Source organism: Hemitrygon akajei, chromosome 7 (assembly GCF_048418815.1).
Source record: "Hemitrygon akajei chromosome 7, sHemAka1.3, whole genome shotgun sequence".
Taxonomy (NCBI): domain Eukaryota; kingdom Metazoa; phylum Chordata; class Chondrichthyes; order Myliobatiformes; family Dasyatidae; genus Hemitrygon; species Hemitrygon akajei.
In genome coordinates this window covers 170,085,717-170,107,983 of record NC_133130.1, presented here as the reverse complement: position 1 = coordinate 170,107,983, position 22,267 = coordinate 170,085,717, and the positions used below count along the sequence as shown (strand labels likewise).

The window sequence follows — 22,267 nt, the reverse complement described above, 5'->3', positions numbered from 1 at the left end:
AATAAACTTTATCTTTGACTGCAGTTTACCGACTCCGTGTCATTATTTTAGCGCTGCGTGTAGCACACTGCTACAATTGGTGACCCCGACGGTCCAAACGTTTTTGGACCGGAGATGAACGACGCCGCATCTGTTCATGCGGTTTCCTTGAAACTGCCAAGCTTCTGGACGCTACAACCTCACCTATGGTTTCAGCAAGCAGAAGCCCAATTCCATGTTCGGCAAATAACCTCAGAGGACACCCGTTACTACTACGTGGTGAGCTCCCTCGACCAGGACACAGCGGCCCAGGTTGCGGAGTTCGTACAGTCTCCCCCGGCGGACGGCAAGTACACGGAATTCAAAGCCCTGCTCATAAGGACTTTCGGGCTCTCCCGCCGCGAGCGAGCTGCCCGTTTACTGCACCTGGATAGCTTGGGAGACAGGCCTCCATCAGCTTTAATGAATGAGATGTTGTCTCTGGCCGACGGACACACACCCTGCCTCATGTTTGAGCAGGCATTCCTGGAGCAGCTGCCCGAGGACATACGCCTGCTGCTGTCCGACGCGGATTTCAGCGACCCCCGGAAGGTGGCAGCCCGTGCGGACTTGCTGTGGAACGCCAAGAAGGGGAGTGGGGCGTCCATCTCACTGATCACCCGGCCACGCTCCCAGCAGCAAACCAGTCCAGGCCCGGCTGCAGAGCCCGCTAAACCCAGAGGCCGGGGTGTGGAGCCCAATGAACACTGGTGTTTCTACCACCAGCGGTGGGGCGCAGAAGCCCGCCATTGTCGCCCGCCCTGCCAGTTCCTGGGAAACGCTAAGGCCAGCCGTCGCTGATGGCTATGACGGCTGGCCATCGGGATAGCCTCCTGTATGTGTGGGACAGCAGGTCGGGACGCCGGTTTTTGGTTGACACCGGTGCCGAGATCAGCGTCTTACCTCCGACGAGTTACGACACCCGCAGCAGGGCGCCGGGTCCCCCACTGCGGGCCGCGAACGGCAGCACTATAAGGACTTATGGCACCCGTCCGGTGCAGCTACAGTTCGACTCCAGCCAGTTTACGTGGGACTTCACACTGGCCGCCGTAGCCCAACCGCTTCTGGGTGCGGATTTCTTGCGGGCTCACAGCCTGCTGGTCGACCTGCCGAGGCAGAGGCTGGTCCACGCCGAGACCTTTCAGACGTTCTCCCTGGGTGAAGCCCAGTTGCCGGCCCCACACCTCGACTCCATCACGCTGTCCGACAACGACTTCACCAGGGTCCTGGCGGATTTCCCATTGGTTCTGGCACCACAGTTCATGGCAGCCATGCCCTGACACGGCGTACAGCACCACATCCCGACCCAGGGACCACCCCTCCACGCCCGTGCTCGGCGGCTTCCCCCGGACAAGCTCCGACTGGCGAAGGAGGAGTTCAAGAGGATGGAGGAATTGGGGATCATACGGCGGTCCGACAGCCCATGGGCCTCCCCCCTGCACATGGTGCCCAAAGCGACAGGGGGCTGGAGACCGTGCGGTGACTACCGCAGGCTGAACGAGGCTACAACACCGGACCGCTACCCTGTGCCGCACATTCAGGACTTTGCAGCAAACCTGCACGGCGCACGGATCTTCTCCAAGGTAGACCTCATCCGCGGATACCATCAAATCCCGATGCATCCGGACGACGTCCCCAAAACGGCTCTCATCACCCCGTTCGGCCTTTTTGAGTTCCTCCGCATGCCGTTTGGCCTGAAGAATGCCGCACAGACGTTCCAGCTGTTGATGGATGCGGTGGGACGCGACTTGGACTTTGCATTCATCTATTTGGACGACATCCTCATAGCCAGCAGCAGCCGTCAGGAGCATCTGTCCCACCTCCGACAACTCTATGCCCAGCTGAGTGACAACGGTCTAACAATCAACCTGGCCAAATGCCAGTTCGGGCTCGGCACCATTGACTTCCTGGGCCACAGGATTACCACAGATGGGGCAACCCCTCTGCCCGCTAAGGTAGATGCAGTCCGCCATTTCCCCCGACCCACCACTATCAAAGGCCTTCAGGAATTCGTAGGTATTGTCAATTTCTACCACTGCTTCCTCCCTTCAGCTGCCCGGATCATGCGCCCCCTGTTCGCCTTGCTGTCCAGTCCGGGCAAGGACATTACCTGGGACGAGGAGTCCGCCGCCGCTTTCATTCAAACGAAGGATGCCTTGGCGAATGCCGCGATGCTAGTGCACCCCAGAATGGACGTCTCTACCGCCCTCACGGTGGACGCATCTAACACGGCAGTCGGTGGGGTACTGGAGCAGCTCATCGCGGGTCGCTGGCAACCCCTGGCATTTTTCAGCAAACACCTGCGGCCACCGGAGCTCAAATACAGTGCTTTCGACCGGGAGCTGTTGGCGCTATACCTGGCAATCCAGCATTTCAGGTATTTCTTAGAAGGTAGGCCCTTCACCGCATTCATGGACCACAAACCGCTTACCTTTGCATTCACAAAGTTGTCCGATCCCTGGTCATCCCGCCAGCAGCGCCATCTGTCCTACATCTCTGAATACACGACGGACGTCCGGCACGTCTCGGGAAAGGACAATGTCGTGGCGGATGCGCTCTCTCGCCCTAACATTCACGCCCTTTCCCAAGGGGTAGACTTTGAGGCGCTGGCAGAGGCACAGCAGGCAGATGAGGAGATCCCGAGTTACAAGACCGCAGTCTCCGGTTTGCAGCTCCAGGACCTCCCCGTAGGCCCAGGTGAGAGGACCCTACTCTGTAACGTCGCCACCGGCCAGCCCCGTCCCGTCGTCCCGGCACCTTGGCGACGACGTGTTTTCGACTCTATTCATAGCTTGGCGCACCCCTCCATCCGCACTACCGTCCGGATGGTCTCCAGCAGGATTGTTTGGCACAGACTCCGCAAGCAGGTCCGTGAATGGGCCAGAACGTGCATACACTGCCAGACGGCCAAAGTGCAGCGGCACACCAGGGCCCCGCCGCAGCAGTTCCACCCCACCCACCGGCGTTTCGACCACATTCATGTGGATATCGTGGGCCCCCTGCCAGTGTCGCGCGGAGCGCGGCACCTCCTGACTATCGTGGACCACAAGATGGCCAGAGGCGGTCCCGCTCACCGACACCACCTCTGAATCTTGCGCCCGGGCGCTGATCGCCACCTGGGTTTCCCGCTTTGGTGTACCGGCCCACATTACCTTCGACAGAGGCGCCCAGTTCACCTCCAGCCTGTGGTCAATGATGGCCAGCCTGTTGGGGACTCAGCTGCGCCACACCACTGCCTACCACCCACAGTCGAACGGACTGGTGGAGCGTTTCCACCGTCACCTGAAGTCGGCTCTCATGGCCCGCCTGCGAGGAGCTAACTGGGTGGACGAGCTTCCCTGGGTCCTACTCGGCATCCGCACGGCACCCAAAGACGATCTGCACGCTTCGTCGGCCGAGTTGGTGTACGGCGCACCCCTGGTCATTCCCGGGGAGTTCATACCAGCCCCAAGGGGGCAAGAGGAAGAACCCGCAGCAGTCCTGGGCAGACTACGCGAGAGGCTCGGTGCCCTGGCCCCCATACCCACTTCGCAGCATGGGCAGCACCCGACCTGCGTACCCAAAGACCTGCAGAACTGTAAGTTTGTGTTTGTATGACGGGGCGGGCATCGGCCACCGCTGCAACGGCCCTACGAGGGGCCGTTTACGGTGATCAGAAACAACAGGTCCACGTTCGTGCTGGACGTTGGGGGGAGAGAGGAGGTTTTCACGGTGGACCGACTCAAACCGGCCCATGTGGACTTGGCGCAACCGGTCGAGTTTCCGGCACCGCGGCGCAGAGGCCGACCTCCCAAACAGGGCCCGGCCCAGACTGTGGACATTGGGGGGTGTATCACCGGTTCTGGGGGGGGGTTATGTGGCGACCCAATTACTAGCACACTCGAACCGGCTGACAATTAGCCAGAGTGCAGGCACAAAGGAAGAAAACCTGAGGGGGTTTCAGTACGTGCCTCTCGAGGCATCCGGTGGGAGAGAGAGGCTTTAAAGCAAGGCTGGGAAGTTGGAATAAACTTTATCTTTGACTGCAGTTTACCAACTCCATGTCGTTATTTTAGCGCTGCGTGTAGCGCACCGCTACAGTGCATCAGAAACAAGACCCGTTCATCCTTCCCACTTGTCCCTAAACCCTAACCTGGCCCCAAACGTCCCCCAAGTTATCCCAATGGACTTCAGAAAACAATAAAAAGCGGCTAAGACTAAGCTATGGCCTCAATAGAGGTGGCAGCTTGGCGCCGTCTTGGCAACATTTTCTGCAATCGAACTTTCCCTCAAGACTACATTGGTAACATCGAGCCACTCGCTTACCTGAACAACTCACTAGAGCTTTCTTTATTTCCACGGTGTGTTCAATCTCCAAGTTGGACAGGCTCCACTGGTAGATGAGGCGTTGGTGTGGGAGGGAACACCCACTGGCTGCTGCGATCTGACTCCTGTCCAGGACCCCTGACCAGATATTCAGGCCCGTGATGTTGCCACTGAAAGCTTCGCTTTGTTTGAAGGTACCTCCCAGTGAATCTTGATCCTGGCCAATAATAAACACCCCGTTCCCAGCAAGAACTTGAGAGCTGTAGTATCTCTGTCCAGAGCTCACAATGCACCCATCAGCGTAGAAAGACCAAGCGCCTTCCTCTGACCGCCACGTCACGCAAATGTGGTGCCACTGTCCGTCGTTCTTTAACACCGTCTGGTAAGGTGTGTGGTGCCCGTGTACTATCAGCGCCAGCTGGATGAATCCAGTGTCATTAATGCGAGCTCTCAGCTGAAATTCATTCATGAATGTCGGCACAGCGTAGGAGAACACGGTAGCAACGGTATTTGCCTGGTCATCGCACTGAATGTTTACACAGACTGTAATAGCCGACATCGAGGGCAGCACGCCAAGAAGTTTGGCGTATTTGGTATCCGTTTTGTTCGGGAACATCAACACCGAGACACCTGAGAGAAATATGCAAAACAAATCCCATTAGAATTTACACACTATCCATTGCAATGTACTTCCACGGGCTCCACGATTAGGGCAACACTATCACAGCTCGGGGCAACAGAGCTCAGAGTTCATCGATTCCGACATCATCTGTAAGGAGTTTGTACCTCCTCCCTGCGGAATGCATGGATTATCTCCGGTTTCCTCCCACACTACAAAGATGCAGCAGTTAGAAGGTTAATTAGCTGTTGTAAATGGCCCTGCGATTTAGGCTAGGTTGAAATCAAGGGTTGCTGGGCAGCGGATTTGAGGGGCCAGAAAGGCCTGTTCCCTGCTGTATCTCAAAGAAACTTAAATAAAAAACTGAGTACAGGAGTTGGGATGTTACTTTGAAGTTGTTGGTGTTGCCTTCTTTGGAGTATTGTGTCTCAAACGAGAGAAAATCTGCAGATGCTGGAAAGCCACGCAACACACACAAACTGCTGGAGGAGCTCAGCAGGCCAGGCAGCATCTAGGAAGGGTTTCGGTCTGAAATGTCGACTTCCATAGACGCTGCCTGGCCTGCTGAGCTCCCCCAGCATTTTGTGTGTGTTGCTCGGAGAATTGTGTGCAGTTCTAGTCACCTACCGAGAGGAAAGATATCTATAAGCTTGAAAGAGAACAGAGAAAATTTACAAGGATACATTGTAGAGTAATGACATATTCACAAATATAGTTGACTTGACTTGACTTACACTAAAGTGTAAAATCGTCCCTGCATCTATTATTTTATCTGGGTGATGCATGGATTTAAAACTGTAGTGTTTCTCTTATATTGCTGTGCTTGCAAAATTTTGTAAATCAGTCTGCCTACCATTAAATCAAGTGATTTGCAACACACTAACAGAATAAAAAATAACTACTTAGAGACTTTCATTGCAACTAAAACTTGCTATTCTATTATTTTCATGCAATGGTTCTTTTATTTAAATTAACCATATTTATTTTGACACATTGGCCCTTCGGAGAGCAAACATCAAAGTACTGGGTACAGAAGTTCGGATGTTATGTTGAAGATGTATAGGACTTTAGTGAGGCCTAACTTGGAGAATTGTGTGCAGTTCTGGTCACCTACATTCAGAAAAAAATATCAATAAGATTGAAAGAGTGCAGAAAAAAATTATAATGATGTTGCCGGGACTGAGTTACAGGGAAAGGTTGAATAGGTTAGGACTTTATTCACTGGAGCGTAGCAGAATGATGGAACATTTGATATGGGGTATACAAGATTATGAGGGGTATAGATAGGGTAAGTGCAAGCAGGCTTTTTTCCGCTGAGATGGGGTGGGACTGGAGTTCATGGGTTAAGGGTGAAAGGTGAAATGTTTAAGGGGAACCTGAGGGGGAACTTCTTCACTCAGAGAGCGGTGACAGTGTGGAACGAGCAGTCAGCAGAAGCGGTGGATGTGGGTTCAATTTCAAGATTCAAGAGAAATTTAGATAGATAGTTAAGCAGGGACTGGATGGGTTGAAGAGGGTGCTTCTGTGCTGTAGTGCTGTATGACTCAATGACAATAAATGGCAGATTTTTCCTCCTCAGAACTGTCATCACAGAGGGCTTACAAGTGAGATATTAAACAACCTTTTGCTGAGAATGTGTTTTTTTGCAAATTGGGTGTTGGAGCCACTTCTTTTCACGTTATACGTCAATAATCTGGATGATGGAATTGATGACTTTGTGATCAAGTTGGTGAACGATACAAAGGTAGGTGGAGGGGCAGGTAGAGTTGAGGAAACAGGGAATCTGCAGAAGGACTCGAACAGATTGGATGATGGCCAAGGAAGTAGTAGATGGAATATAATGCTGGGAAGTGTGTGGTCATGTACTTCGGTAGGAGGAATAAAAATGTAGACTATTTTCTAAATGGGGAGTAACTTCAGAAATCAGAGGTGCAAGGGGTCTTGGGAGATCTCGTGTAGGACTTCCTGAAGGTTAACTTGCAAGTTAAGTTGGTGGTGAGGAAGACAAATACAATGTTAGTATTAATTTTGAGAGAACTAGAATATAAAAGCAAGGATGTAATGCTGAGATTTTGTCAGACATCTCGAGTATTGTGAGCAGTTTTGGGCCCCATATCTAAGAAAGGATGTGCTGGTGTTGGAGAGGGTCCAGAGGAGGGTCATGAGGATGATCCCAGGAATGAAAAGGTTAATGTAGGAGGAGTTCTGGGCCTGTGCTCGCTGGAATTTAGAACAATAATAGGGGTTCCTGTAGAAACCTACTGAATATCGAAAGGTCGGGATACAGTGAATGTGGAAAGGTGTTTCAATTAGTGGAGGAGTCTAGGACCAGAGGGCACAGCCTCAGAATAGAGGGACATCCCTTTAGAACTGAGATGAGGAGGAATTTCTTTAGCCAGTAGGTGGTGAATCTGTAGAATTCATTGCCATAGATGGCCCTAGAGACCAAGTCATTGGGGGTGATTAAAGCAGAGGTTGATAGGTCCTTGATTAGTAAGAGTGTCAAAGGTTATGGGGAGAAGGCAGGAGAATGGGGTTGAGAGGGAAAACAGATCAGCCATAATGGAACGGGTATAGAGTGGAGATAAAGTCCATAAGATCATAAGACATAGGAGCAGAATTATGCCATTTGGCCCATCGAGTCTGCTTCAACATTCAACATTCTCCCCTCCTCAGCCTCACTCCCCTGCCTTCTCCCCATAACCTTTGATACCGTGTCCAATCAAGAACCTACCAAGCTCTGCCTTAAATACACCAAATGACCTGGCCTCCACAGCTGCCTGTGGTAATAAATTCCACAAATTCACCACCCTCTGGCTAAAGAAATTCTTCTGTATCTCTGTTTTAAATGGACGCCCCTCTATCCTGAGGCTGTGCCCTCTTGTCCTAGACTCCCCCACTGTGGCAAACATCCTTTCCACATCTACTCTGTCTAGGCCTTTCAATGAGATCCTCCCTCATCCTTCTGAATTCCAGTGAGTACAGACCCAGCTCTATCAAATATTCCTCGCATGATAACCCTTTCATTCTTGGAATCACCCGTGTGACTCTCCTCTGAACCCTCTCCAATGCCAACACATCTTTTTTTAGATGAGGAGCCCAAAATTGTTTACAATACTCAGTTCCTTATAAAGCCTCAGCATCACATCCCTACTCTTATCTTCTAGACATCTGGAAATGAATGCTGACATTGCATTTGCTTCCTCACCCCTAACTCAACCTGCAAGTTAACCTTTAGGGTGTTCTGCACAAGGACTCCCAAGTCCTCTTGCATCTCAGATTTTTGGATTTTCTCCCCACTTAGAAAATAGTCTGCACATTTATTTTACTACCAAAGCGTATGATCATGCATTTTCCAACATTGCATTTCATTTGCAACTTTCTTGCCCATTCTCCTAATCTGTCTAAGTCCTTCCGCAGCCTCCCTGTTTCCTCAACACTACCTGCCCCTCCACTAATCTTTGTATCTTCTGCAAACTTGGCAAACAAAGCCCATCTATTCTATCATCTAAATCATTGATATACAGCATAAAAAGAAGCAGTCCCAACACTGACCCCTGCGGAACACCACTAGTCACTGGCAGCCAACTAGAAAAGGATTCTTTCACTCTCACTCGCTGCTTCCTACCAATCAGCCAATGCCCTAACCATGGCAATAACTTCCCTGTAATACCATGGGCTCTTAACTTGGTTAGCAGCCTCATGTGTGGTACTTTGTCAAAGGCTTTCTGAAAGTCCAAATATACAACATCCACTGCATCCTCTTTATCTATCCTACTTATAGACTCCTCAAAGAATCCCAGCAGGTTCATCAGGCAGGATTTTCCCTTAAGGAAACAATGCTGATTTTGTCCTATCTTGTCCTGTGTCACCAATTACTCCATAACCTCATCCTTAACAATTGACTTGAACATCTTCCCAACCACTGAGGTCAAGCTAACTGGTCTATAATTTCTTTTTTGCTCTCTTCCTCCTTTCTAAAAGAGTGGGTTGATACTTTCAATTTTCCAGTCCTCTGGCACTATGCCAGAGTTCAACGATTTTTTTTTGAAAGATGATTACTAATGCCTCCACTATCTCTACCACTACATCTTTCAGAACCCTAGGGTGCAGTTCATCTGGTTTGGGTGACTTATGTACCTTTATGCCTTTCAGCTTTTTGAGCACCTTCTCCTTTGTAATAGTAACTGCACCCACTTCTCTTCCCTCACACCCTTCAACATCTGGCACACTGCTAGGGTCTTCTACAGTGAAGACTGATGCAAAATACTCATTCAGCTCATCTGCCATCTCCTTGTGCCCTGTTATTATTTCTCTGTCCTTGTTTTCTAGCGGCCCTATATCCCCTTTCATCTCTTTTACTATCTTTTACTATCCTTTTTACTTTTACTATCCACTTTGTTATTGTTTGTTAGCTTGCTTTCATATTTCATCTTGTGCCTCCTAATGACTCTTCTAGTTGCTCTCTGTAGGTTTTTAAAAGCTTTCCAATCTTTTGTCTTCCCAACTAAATTTTGCTTCAGAAATGTCTCTACCAAAGGAGGAGTGAGGTGCTCCCTCCCTCCACTAGCCTGCAGGTCACTCTTGGGAAAGTGTATCACCTGATCAGGGTCACGTGAAGCCATGGGAGCAGGTTTGTATGAGCAGCTGGTGCACATCACAAGTCCTGGTTATGCGACCACTGACGCCAGGCAGACAATCTCTGCGGTATTGATCATGGCTGGGGTCACCCATCTTGTAAAGACTCAGCCCAGAAAAAAACACTGGCAAACCAATTCTGCGGAAAAATTTGCCAAGATCAGTCACGGTCGTGGAAAGACCACAAACGTCCACATCGTATGTCATGGCACATGATGATGATGTTGATGGAATGGCAGAGCAGACTCAATGGGCTGAATGGCCTAATTCTGCTCCTGCGTCTTATGATCTGATGGACCCCCCAAAAAAATAGGCAAATAGAGAAATTCAGACATTGGGAACACACTTTAAAAAGTAAAAGCAATAATGTTAATGGTAATAATTGTTTATCAGAAATAATATTGATATTTTATTTTAAGCTGATAGAAATCTCTTCTACTTACTGTTAGCTTTGGTGCTTTTCTTCTTTTCCAACACCTCATTCAGTTCCCTGTTCAACCATATTGGCTGCTTAACACTTCGGGAAACTAACCATTCCAAAATAACACTCTTTCCTTCTGCGTCACTGATGTCAGGCAGACGGCCAAAGCGCAGCTCACAATATTTGGATGCCTGCTGCCATGTTAAGGGTGTTGTTATGTATTCATAACTGTGGTATGATGAATCAAAATACAATGAATTACCAGAAGCTGTGAAATCGGAAAGAAAATACAATTATCAGCCAAGCGTTTGCATTCCCAGTTTCTTATCACAGTCTGAATTTAATTGGCGTTCACATATTATTCACACAGAACGTCTCTGAGGATCTATGGTGGGCCAGCGTATCGATGCAGTTACAAAGGAGGCACGACAGTGGCTACATTTCAATAGGAGTTTAAAGAAACTTGGTATGTCACCAGGCACTCGCGAATTTCCACAGATATACCGTGGGGAGCATTCTAACTGGCTGCATCACCGTCTGGTATGGGGGTGGGGGAGATCTGGCTAACTGCACAAGATCAAAAGAAGCTGCAGAAAGTTACGAACTCTGCCAGCTCCATCACGGGCACTAGCCTCCCTAGTGTGCAGGAGTGATGCCTCAAAAGGTTTCATCTATCATTAAGGACCCCCATCACCCAGGGCATGCCCTCTTCTCATTACTACTATCAAGAGGAAGTACAGAAGCCCGAAGGCCACACACTCAATGATTCAGGAGTAGGTTCTTCCCTCTGCTGTCAGATTTCTGAATGGACATTGAACCCATGAACACTAGTTGTTCCTTTTCACACCTTGTGGTGCATCAGGCAGCAATTTTGCTGTATCCGTAGCATTTGATTGCTTTTTAGAAGGCCAAGTTGCTAACTCGACGCTCAACCCAGCATGGATGGAAAGCGTGCAAGGAATCAACTGGTTTGAACTCGGGACCAGGAGGCGGGTGCTGACACCCCTGCACCACTGGCTGGCAACATGAACACTACCTCACCACTCGCTTTCCCTGTTTGCACTACTTATTTCACCGAACCATGTAATACATACTTACTGTAATTCAAGCTTTCTCTCTATTATCATGTAATACACTGTACTACTGCTGCTGCAAAGACAACACATTTCATGACAAGAGCTGGTGATATTAAGCCTGATTCTGAAAGCTGTTATCTACAGCAGGGGTCACCAACCTTTTTTGAACCGCGGACCGGTTTAATATTGACAATATTCTTGCGGACCGGCTGATGGGGGGTGTTAATCACAACCGGAATATAGCTGATAAGTCAACTATAAGTCACTTATAAGTGGCTAATACACTCAATTTTGTTTCTAAAAAGGTTTATCTAACGAATTTAATATTAAACACACAGCATGTATTTTCCTTGCATGAATATAGTGATAAGTCAATTATAACTCACTTATAAGCCAATAGCATCATAACATTTTAAGTAACGTTTGGATATTAAACACACAGCGCATATTTTCCTCATATGAACATATACAATCATTGCAACAAACCAGCGAGAGGACAAGGTAAGGACCGGAGGTCCCCGTACCGGGGCCGCGGTGGTCGCCGTCCGGAGAGAGCAACCGACCGAGCGAGGAGTGTGACAGGACGCATGCCCGCCCCCCTTGTAGGTAGGTAGGATCTATCGGCCGTCAAAAGTTTGGCTCGAGGTAGCTGCTCTGCTACTTACGAAACGCTGAGCCTGAATTAGGCCATCTGCGAGTATTTTAGCACCGAGTTCCCCACGGACATTCGGTGTGGTGAACAGGTTCAGAGGCGGCGCCCGTCTGTCCGCGCTCCAGGCCAGTAGCATTGGCACTTCTCACCTGCCACGCGGGGCGGCCACTAACCCGAGGCCAAGCAGTGATCCCTGGCACGAGGGTATCACTGCGTTTAGGCGACCGATGACCTCGTGCGCATTCAAGTTCAACAGTGGGCATGACAGGGAATGAGGAAAGGTGCAGCTGACTCCTATCGTTTCATATCGGCAAATCATATCATTTCCTCGCGGCCCGGTGGTTGGGGACCACTGCTTAAATGGACTTTGAAGCCATGAACACTACCTCACTTGTTTTATTTCTGTTTTTGCACTATATTTAATCAATTCAATATACATATAAATACTTACTTTGATTTACTTAAATCGACTTATTAACTTTTTTCTATATTGTCATGTACTGCATTGAACTGTTGCTGCTAAGTTAACAAATTTCTCGACACATGCCAGTGATAGTAAACCTGATTCTGAACCTAACAACCCTATCAACCTGTATGGCAACTTTGAGCGATCAACGGACATGGACCCCAAGATTCCTCTATTCCTCACACTGCTATGAATCTATCACAAACAAGAGAAAATCTGTAGAGGTTGATCTGAGCAACACAGACAAATGCTGGAGGAACTCAGCAGGCCAGGCAGCATCTACGGAAAATAAAAATGGGTATTCCACTTCCTATTCCCATTCCGATATGTCCATCCATGGCCTCCTCCACTGTCGGGTTAAGGCCACAATTAGGTTGGAGGAACAACACCTTATATTCCGTCTGGGTAGCCTCCAACCTAATGGCATGAACATGGATTTCTCAAACTTCCAGTAATGCCTCCACCTCACCCCCCTTCACCATTTCCCATCCCCTTGTCCCTCTCTCATGTTATCTCCTTGCCTGCCTGTTTCCCCTTTCTTCTTTCTTCCATGCCCTTCTGTCTCTTTTACCAATCAAACCCCAGCTCTTTGCTTCATCCCTCCTCCTTATAGCCTGGCGTTTCTCTGTCTCCGCCCCCCACCTTTCAAATCTGCTCCTCAGCTTTTTCTCTCCAGTCCTGCCGCAGGGTTTTGGCCCAAACGTTGACTGTGCTTTTTTCCACGGATGCTGCTTGACCTGTTGAGTTCCTCCAGCATTTTGTGGGTACTGTTTAGAATTCTGTTTTTATTCCTGTATTATGCATAGAGGGTGACAGGGTGGAGATACATCTCTACCAAAGGAGGTTTTCCTTCCTTCCGCTAGCCTGCAGGTCACCCTTGGGCAAGGTGTAGCCCCTGCCCCTGGATCAGGGTCACGTGAAGCCATGGGAGCAGGTGGTGGATGGTCGTATGAGCAGCTGGTGCAGATCACAAGTCCTGGTTATGCGACATTGATGCCAGGCAGTCAATCTCTGAAGAGTATTGATAATGGCTGGGGTCACCCATCTTGTGAAGACACTGCCCAGAAGGCGGCAATGGCAAACCACTTGTGTAGAAACATTTGCCAAGAACAATCATGGCCGTGAGACCCTGATCGCCAAGATCACATGACACAGCTCTTAATGATGATGATGGCGATTATGCCAAAGTGCGTCCGCCTCCAGCACGTAAGTGTCATCACAAAGAAGGCAAGGCAGTGCCTCTGCTTTCTTAGAAGTTTGTCTCCAAAAACTTTGACAAACCTCTACAGTGGCGAGTATTTTACCTGATACCTCATGGCCTATTATGGAAACACCAATAACCAGGAATGGAGAAGCCAACATAATGGGATGGATACACCCCAGCCCATCGCAGGAAAATCCCTCCCCACCATTGAGCACTGACACAAGAAATCATCTATCATCATCAAGGACCCTTCCCATCTAGGCCACGCTCTCTTCTTGCTGCTGCCATCGGGAAGGAGGTACAGGAGGCTGAGGTCCCACACCACCCAGGTTCAGGAACAGTTATTACCCCTCAACCATCAGGCTCCTGAACCGGTGCAGATAACTTCACTCACCAACAGGTTCAGGAACGGTTATTACCTCTCAACCATCAGGTTCCTGAATCAGTGTGGATAACTTCACCCACCTCAACACCAAACTGATCCCACAACCTAGGGACTCACTTTTAAATACTCTACAACTCATGTCCTCTGCATTATTTATTTATTTTTTATTTCATAAGACGCAAGAGCACATTTAGGCTATCTAGTCCATCGAGTCTGCTCCACCATTCCATCATGACTTTTTTATTGTCTCTCTCAACCCTATTCTCCTGCCTTCTCCCTGTAACCTTTGACTCCCTTACTAATCAAGAACCTGTCAACTTCCTCTTTAAATATACCCAATGACTTGTCCTCCAAGCTGTCTGTGGCAATGAATTCCACAGATTCACCACACTTGGGCCAAATAAATTCCTCTTCAACGCTGTTCTAAATGAACATCCATCTATTCTGAGGCTATACTCTGGTCCTCGACTCCCCCAACTATAAGGAATATCTTCTTCGCATCCACTCTGTTGAGGCCCTACAATAGTCAGTCTGCTTCAATGAGATCGCCCCTCATTCTTCTAAAACAGTGGTCCCCAACCAGTGGCCGCAAAGCATGTGCTACCGGGCCGCGAAGAAACAATATGATTTGGCGATATGAAACGATATGAGTCAGCTGCACCTTTCCTCATTCCCTGTCACGCCCACTGTTGAACTTGAACGCACGCGAGGTCATCAGCCGCTTAAATACAGTGACACCCTCACACCAGGGATCACTGGCTGCCTTGCAGGAAGTGCCATTGCTACTGGCCTGGAGCGCGGACAGATGGGCGCCGCCTCTGAACCTGTTCAGCACACCGAACGTTCGTGGGGAACCCGGTGCTAAAATATTCGCAGGCGACCTAATTCGGGCTCAGGTTTTCGTAAGCAGCAAGGCAGCTACCTCGCCATGATCTACTGCAAGTCATCCCTCGAGCCAAACTTTTGTCGGCCGATGTATCCTACGAGGGAGGTGGGCACGTGTCCTGTTGCACTCCTCCTCGCTCGGTCAGGCGCTCTCTCCGGACTGTGACTGTCGCGGCCCCGGCACGGGGACCTCCAGCCCTGACCTTGTCCTCTCACCCCACCCACAACCAACTGCACCTGGCCAAGGCGTCTGGCTGCGGGCGGGCGGGAGGCTGGAGTTTTGAGGTAATGAAGCCCTCAAAACTGCTTCGCACCTTGAGTCCAAGCACCCTGCACTTAAAGACAAACCTGCTAAGTTTTTTCAGCGGAAAAAACGTGAGCAAGCGGAACGGAAGCAAGTGCTGATAGCCACGAAAACTAAATTGCAGGATAGACTGGACATAAGAAACCTCCTTCGAGTATCAGTGCAAAAAAAAGGTTGGTGACCCCTGTTCTAAAATCCAATGAGTACAGGCCCAGAGCCATTATATGTTAACCCTTCCATTCCTGGAATCATTCACGATAGATTGTCTTCTTTTGCAGATAGATTGTCTGTTAACCTTTGTTTCTACGTAGTTTGTATTTCTTTGTTCTACAGTGAATGCCCACAAGAAAATGAATCTCAAGGTAGTATACAGAGCCATAGGCATTCTTTGGTGATTGATTTACTTTGACTCTGATTTACTCTGGATGTACCTTTCAAGCAACCCCACCATGGCAAACAAAAAGTACTGTGCTGTAACTTCAGCCTTTAAAAGATACAGATTGTTTCTTGCATTATTTTATCTCACAAGATATGATGGCAGAATATAGCATTAATAGTAAGACTCTTGGCAATGTGGAGGATCAGAGGGATCTTGGGGTCCGAGTCCATAGGACACTCAAAGGCGCTGCGCAGGTTGACTGTGTGGTTACAAAGGCATACGGTGTATTGGCCTTCATCAATCGTGGAATTGAACTTAGGATCCGAGAGGTAATGTTGCAGCTATATAGGACCCTGGTCAGACCCCACTTGGAGTACTGTGCTCAGTTCTGGTCACCTCATTACAGGAAGGACGTGGAAACCATAGAAAGGGTGCAAGAGGAGATTTACAAGGATGTTGCCTGGATTGGGGAGCATGCCTTATGAGAATAGGTTGAGTGAACTCGGCCTTTTCTCCTTGGAGTGACGGAGGATGAGAGGTGACCTGATAAACGTGTACAAGATAATGAGAGGCATTAATCGTGTGGATAGTCAGAGGCTTTTCCCCAGGGCTGAAATGGCTTGCACAAGAGGGCATAGTTTTAAGGTGCTTGGAAGTAGGTACAGAGGAGATGTCGGGGTAAGTTTTTTTACACAGTGAGTGGTGAGTGCGTGGAATGGGCTGCCGGTGTCGGTGGTGGAGGTGGAAACGATAGGGCTTTCTAAGAGACTCCTGGATGGCTACATGGAGTTTAGAAATATAGAGGGCTATGGGTAAAGCCTAGGTAGTTCTAAGGTAGGGACATGTTCGGCACAGCTTTGTGGGCCGAAGGGCCTGTATTGTGCTGTAGGTTTTCTATGTTTCTGTGTTTCTGTGCTTCTACCTCCTTCTACTTTACATTGATGAACAAAATACAAATAAAGGAAGTCCTTCTTACAAGTACAATACAGATAAATTATGTGCTATCTTGTGCCTGGAAACTTCACATATATATTTTTTAATCAATCCCAATCAGCAACTTTTTTTTACAAACTTGAGAAAATCTGCAGACGCTGGAAATCCAAGCAACACACACAAAATGCCGGAGGAACTCAGCATTGGCACCTTTTTAGCCAATAAGCAGTTAAATTACACTCACAGTCTGGACTTCTCTGGTCTTTATTTGCGTTTAAACTGTGCAGATGACTTCATCAGCACAGTGTGATAGAAGGAGCTACGCCCAAGCGTGGAAAGGCATTGAACGAGGCAAATGACTGAACCAACAAGATCCCTTAAGTAAACCACCCTGTCCCTTAAGTACACAACACTCAGCAAACACACGCTTTTGAATCTAGTTCGTGTCTTGGTTCCGGAGTCAGAACCTGGATTATTACTGCTAATGCTAGCTCTGAACATTTGTTGTTTTATGGCAACAGTACAATGCAAGGCATAAACATTATAGTAAATTACAACAAACAAATAGTACAGAACTTGCAGTGATTTCATCAGAATCCATGCTTGACATCAAAACTTTCTCAAATGGCTGGAGGAACTCAGAGAGTTTGGAGGGGAACAAACAGTTGATGTTTCAGGCCGAGACCCTTCACTGATATCTTACAGTAATTGTCAGTGAAAAGAAAACTGATTCTGATTCCAAAACTGAGAGTCTCGGTAGATGTCTGATGAAGGGGCTTGTCTCAAACAACAACAGTTCATTCCTTTCCACAGACGCTGCCTGACCTGCTGAGTTCCTCCAGCATTTTGTGCTTGTTGTTCAAGATTGCCAGCATCTGCAGAATCTCACGTGTTTATCAAAATATTCTCACTCACTTTAAAAAAGCATAATTATTTCAAAATCACTATTGGAAGATACCCCCATTGCATGCCTAGCATCTACAGTGCTGTGCAAAATCTTAGGTGCGCGTACATGTAACTAGGGTGCCTGAGGCTTCTGCACAGTACTGGATTTGTCAACGTTAAGTGGAGAGCAAGATCGTAAATCTGGCAGGAGCAAACCGTGTTGGGAACGGTGATGGCGGAATGCTGCGGAAGGGGAGGGGGCAAGTGGCAAAGGAGGAGATCCCGGTGTGGGGGTTGGCATGGGTGCAGACACCAATCAAGGTCATTTGATTCCAAACTATTGGTTTATAAATCATTAAAGAATGCCTCTCTGGTGCTTCTCGCTCCCTCCTCTCTCCCTTCCCCTTTTCCCAACCATGATTCCCTTCTCCCTGTCCCCTTCCCACTCTCAGTCCAGATCAGAATCAGGTTTAGTGTCACTCACGTATGCCATGATTTTTTTTGGCTGCAGTACATTGCAACACATAAAATTACCACAGTCGTCTGCAAAAGTCTTAGGCGCCCTAGCCATATATATGCGCTTAAGACTTTAACAGAGCAGTGTACAAGATTTAGAATTTGCATTTGCCATACGCTTAGGTCATCTGCCCACATTGTTATGTTACACCACAGGAGAAGCACAACTTGTTCAATCTCTACACATTTATTCTTACCCTGAGATAGGATGCCATTCACGCTGCAGGCCTGCAGGAAGGAAATAGAAGACAAAGTTCAAACTTGCAGTAAATTTTATTATCAAACTACATAGATGTCACCATATACAACCCTGGGATTCATTTTCTTGTGGGCATACTCAATAAATCTACAGAATAATAACTAAAATGTTATCAATGAAAGACTGCCCAACTACTGAGTTCAAACAGAGTGCAGAAGACAAAAAAAACTCTGTAAATGCAAATATAAGTTAGTAGCAATAGGTAACGAGAAGAGTCCTTGAAAGTTAGTCCTTCAGTTGCGGGAGCAACTCAATGATGGGGCAAGTGAAGTAGGGTGAAATTATCTCCTTTTGATTCAGAGCCTAATGGTTGAGGGGTAATAGCTGTTCCTGAAACGGGTGGTGTGAGTCCTGAGGCTCCTGTACCTTCTACCTGAGAGACCAACAGCTTCATCTAAAATGTTATCTTTTACAGAATGTAATACACTATTTTAGTGATTTATATTCCATTCATAATTACTGTTGATTGAGGGAAAAGTCAAATTCAAGTTTAATGTCAGGCACATATATGAAAACTGACTTGGAGCAGCATTAAAGGCAGAAAGCATCAGATAAGTGGCATTCAGAAGAAAACATGAATTAAACAAATTATACATAATTTTTGCAAGAAATAGTACCACTAAGATAAAAAAAAAGCAACAGTCTAGCGCAAAGTGATCGAAGTGATCACAGGGTTGTTATACTGAGCGTAATGATTGGCATTGTGCTGGCTGGTTCAAGAACTAAATGGTTGAAGGAAGTAGCTGTTCCTGAACCTGGTGGTCTGGGACTTCAGGCTTCTGCACCTCCTGCCAAATGGTAGCTGCAAGAAGACAGTATGGCCTGAACAGTGGGGATCTTCGATGTAGGGTGTTGCCTTCTTGTGGCAACACCTCCTGTAGTTACCACCAATGGTGGCATCACTTCTTTTGGAAACAGAGCCGTTTTAAATAAAAATTCTTACTCCTAGTTCCATTGACACTGAAAGGAAAAGGGAAGTCAATTCAGTGCCAGAGCTTTCAAAATGGCGTTAGCTAAATAAGACCATAAGACATAGGAGCAGAATTAGGCCATTTGACTCATTGAGTCTGCTCCACCATTCCATCATGGCTGATTTATTATTCCTATCAACTCCATTCTCCTGCCTTCTCCCTGTAACCTTTGACACTCTCATTAATCAAGAATCTATCAACTTCTGCTTTAAATATATCCAATAACTTAGCCTCCACAGCCATCTGTGGCAATGAACTCCACAGATTCACCTTCTGGCTAAAGAACTTCCTGGTCATCTCTGTTCTAAAGAGATGCCCTTCTATTCTGAGGCTGTGCTCTTTGGTCCCAGACTCTCCTACTGGAGGAAACATCCTCTCCACATCCACTCTACGTAGGTCTTTCAATATTCGATAGGTTTCAATGAGATCCCTGCCCCCTCCCCATCCTTCGAATCTCCAGTGAGTACAGGCCCAGAGCCGCCAAACACTCACCGTACATTAACCCCTTCATTCCCACAATCACTCTTATGAAAAGTTTAAGGGGAACATGAGGGCAAACTTCCTATCTCAGAGCATTGTGAAAGAGTGGGATGAGCCGCCAGAGCAAGGGGTGCATATGAGCTTGAATTCAACATTTAAGAGAAGTTTGAATAGGTACATGGGTGGCAGGGGTACGAAGGGCTATGGTTCAGGTGCAGATCGATGGGACTAAGCAGAATAATAATTTGGCATAGTCTAGGTGGGCCGAAGGGCCTGTTTCTGTGCGGTACTTTTCTATGACTCAATGACTCTAAGCTCCTTTGGACCCTCTCCAATGCCAGCTCATGCTTTCTTAGATAAGGGCTCCAGAACTGCTCACAATAGCCCAAGTACAGTCTGCCCAGTGCCACAGCGTTACATCCCTGCTTTTGTACTCTAGTGCTCTTGAAATGAAGGCTAAATTCTGGAAAGAAAGGGATTGGCAGGTTTACGAGCAACATACTGGGAAAGGGGCCAATTGGATTCTTCTTCCACAAAGCTGGCATCAGCTTGATGGGACAGACTATCTGCACACTGAACATACTGCAAATGCTTAAAATAAAACTTACCAGAAGTGCGCAGAAGGCAATAGTCGAGCCGTACATTTCTCTCTAACCGTTGTGAGAGTCCCCTGTTGTAATGAGAAGTTATATGGAAATAGTTTAACACCAGAAGTCCGGATGTTTGGCTGGTTATGAGTCGGAGATTTATAGGAGTTCCTGGACATTGCTGAGTTACAGTTCCACAGCGAACAGCAAAAACCTAATTGGTCTCAGGGATACACAGGCAGCAGCTCCAACCTTTGAAGCAGTTTAATTGTCCCCAGCAGAATAAACATATGTCATTAGGAAATCACCAACATAGCAATGCAATAAAGTTGTCAATATATACATATTTATTACACCCATAAATTAGAATTTAAAATAAAATGGAACCCCTGGCCACATATAAAATCGTTAACATTCAACAAAAGCAAAGGTGCGGAAGACATAGAAATGACTTTTCCTACTACGCTTGTTAGCATGTTGAGGAGTTGCGTTCCCGAGTGTCGTGGCAGGCGACAGTTCACAGCTGGGCTGAGTCTTCTGTTCTGGTCCCAGGGTTGAGAGCAGAGCCGTGTGGGTCAGTGAGCACTCTCACTGCCTGCCCCATTTCAGCCCAGGCTTCATCAGGAGGCTTTATTTTTAAACTCATTAGCTCTTAACAAAATTACTTTACAGCATGGTGACAGGCACTTTTGGCCCAACAAGCCACCAATTACACCCATGTGACCAATTGATCTACACCTTTGGAAGGTGGGAGGAATCCCATGGGGGTACAGGCAATGGCAGGAATTGAACCTGGGTCACTGGTGCTGGCACTATCGGTTTTAGTGGAAGTTGGTAGTCTGGTCTCTCTCACTTGTCGTTTGAGCACTGTGAGCAGGAATCGAACCACCGATTTCAAGTCTAGCACCTTAACCGCTTGGCCATCACAGCTCCAGCAATAACTCCTCAAAGTGAAAGATTCACTGGCAGAGTTGGTGCTTGAGTGGGGGATGAGAGGGGAAACAGAATTCAACATTCAAAGTTCAAAAATCAAAATAAATTTATTATCAAAGCTCATATGTGTCACCGTAGGCAACTCTTTCTTGCAGGCATTCACGGAAACGCCACAGAATCCCCGTAAGACCGCACCCAACAGGACGGATAAACAGCCAAGTGCAAAAGACAACAAACTGTGCACATACAAAAAGAAATAAAATAATAATATTAATAATAAATAAATAAGCAACAAATCTAAAGAACGTGAGATAAAAGGAGTCCTTAAAAGTGAGACCATAGTGAACAGGTGAAAAGGCACCATAAATATTTCCGAGGGAAAGAACAATGTTAAACTCTTACCCTACTCAGCAGGTTGTAAAGCAGATCCAGCTCTGAAGGTTAAATGTGGCGCAAGTTTTGTCTCTGAGAAGCACTTTGCTTCTGAACAGAAAGTTCTTCAGCCTTTCTGATGGTAATGAGGCTGGTTCCAAAGCACTGCTCGGAGGCCACGGCTCCCTCCTCCAGCACACCACGCTAGACTGTTAGAAATAGCTCACCACCTTCTGGAGGCTTCTTCTCTCTGAAATCTATTTAATAAACCTGGCGGAAAGTTGCCTCAGTTGATGTCACTTAACTCTGAGGGAGGAGGGGCGTTTGGTTAGACCATCCCTCTGGGAGCAAACAGTGGGCGAATTATTTACAGCCGCACAGACCTTTTCGTCTATCACTTGTTTAAATGATTTTGCAGATCTGCTCTTAGAAAATGAAACTAGAACCAAAATAGACAATGAACTGACTAACTGCATGTTGAATATTTAGGGGTGAGAAATGAGAGAAGGATCACCTGCTTATTCAAAGTGAAAGCAGAGAATTAGGTCGAGGAAGAGAGTGAGGATCTGGGCAAGCAAAGGAGAATTTATTAGACAAAGAAGCCATCAAGGCAATTTTATTTGTTATTGTCATATGCGATGTACAGTGGAAAAACTTGTCTTACAACGGGGTACCCTGTTATGACATGGGGCCTTGCCGTTAACCGAGAGATCCATGGATGTGTAGGTTAGTGTAATGGGTGAAACCATGGGCATAATTCACAACCACCAACACTGAGTTGGGGTTCACTTTCAGAGGCTGGTCTGACATGAAGTTTTTTACTGTGCTTTATGTTCTGGCTTTGGAGGACAATGAAGGAATTGCTATGGCTTCCTTTACCTTAAAATGCCTTGCTGTTTTATTTACAAACTACAGACCCCAGGCTGGGAACCCTTGTCTTACAACAGAGAACATGGAACACTACAGCTCAGTACAGGCC

At 47.5% G+C, this 22,267-nt stretch overlaps 1 protein-coding gene across 1 annotated transcript in view; it reads right to left on the bottom strand.

Moving 5' to 3' along the window:
* Nucleotides 1–21,485, bottom strand: part of adgrd2 (adhesion G protein-coupled receptor D2) — a 151,835-nt gene extending 130,350 nt beyond the window's left edge. Inside the window, exons 1-5 of the mRNA XM_073052585.1 lie at nt 21,319–21,485; nt 20,005–20,066; nt 17,884–17,914; nt 10,024–10,269; nt 4,324–4,953 (exon numbers count right to left, since the gene is read on the bottom strand). Of these exons, the coding sequence (XP_072908686.1) occupies nt 4,324–4,953; nt 10,024–10,269; nt 17,884–17,914; nt 20,005–20,040 (943 nt within the window). The 5' untranslated portion in view covers nt 20,041–20,066; nt 21,319–21,485. The remainder of the gene's footprint in view (nt 1–4,323; nt 4,954–10,023; nt 10,270–17,883; nt 17,915–20,004; nt 20,067–21,318) is intronic.
* Nucleotides 21,486–22,267: the final 782 nt, after the last annotated feature.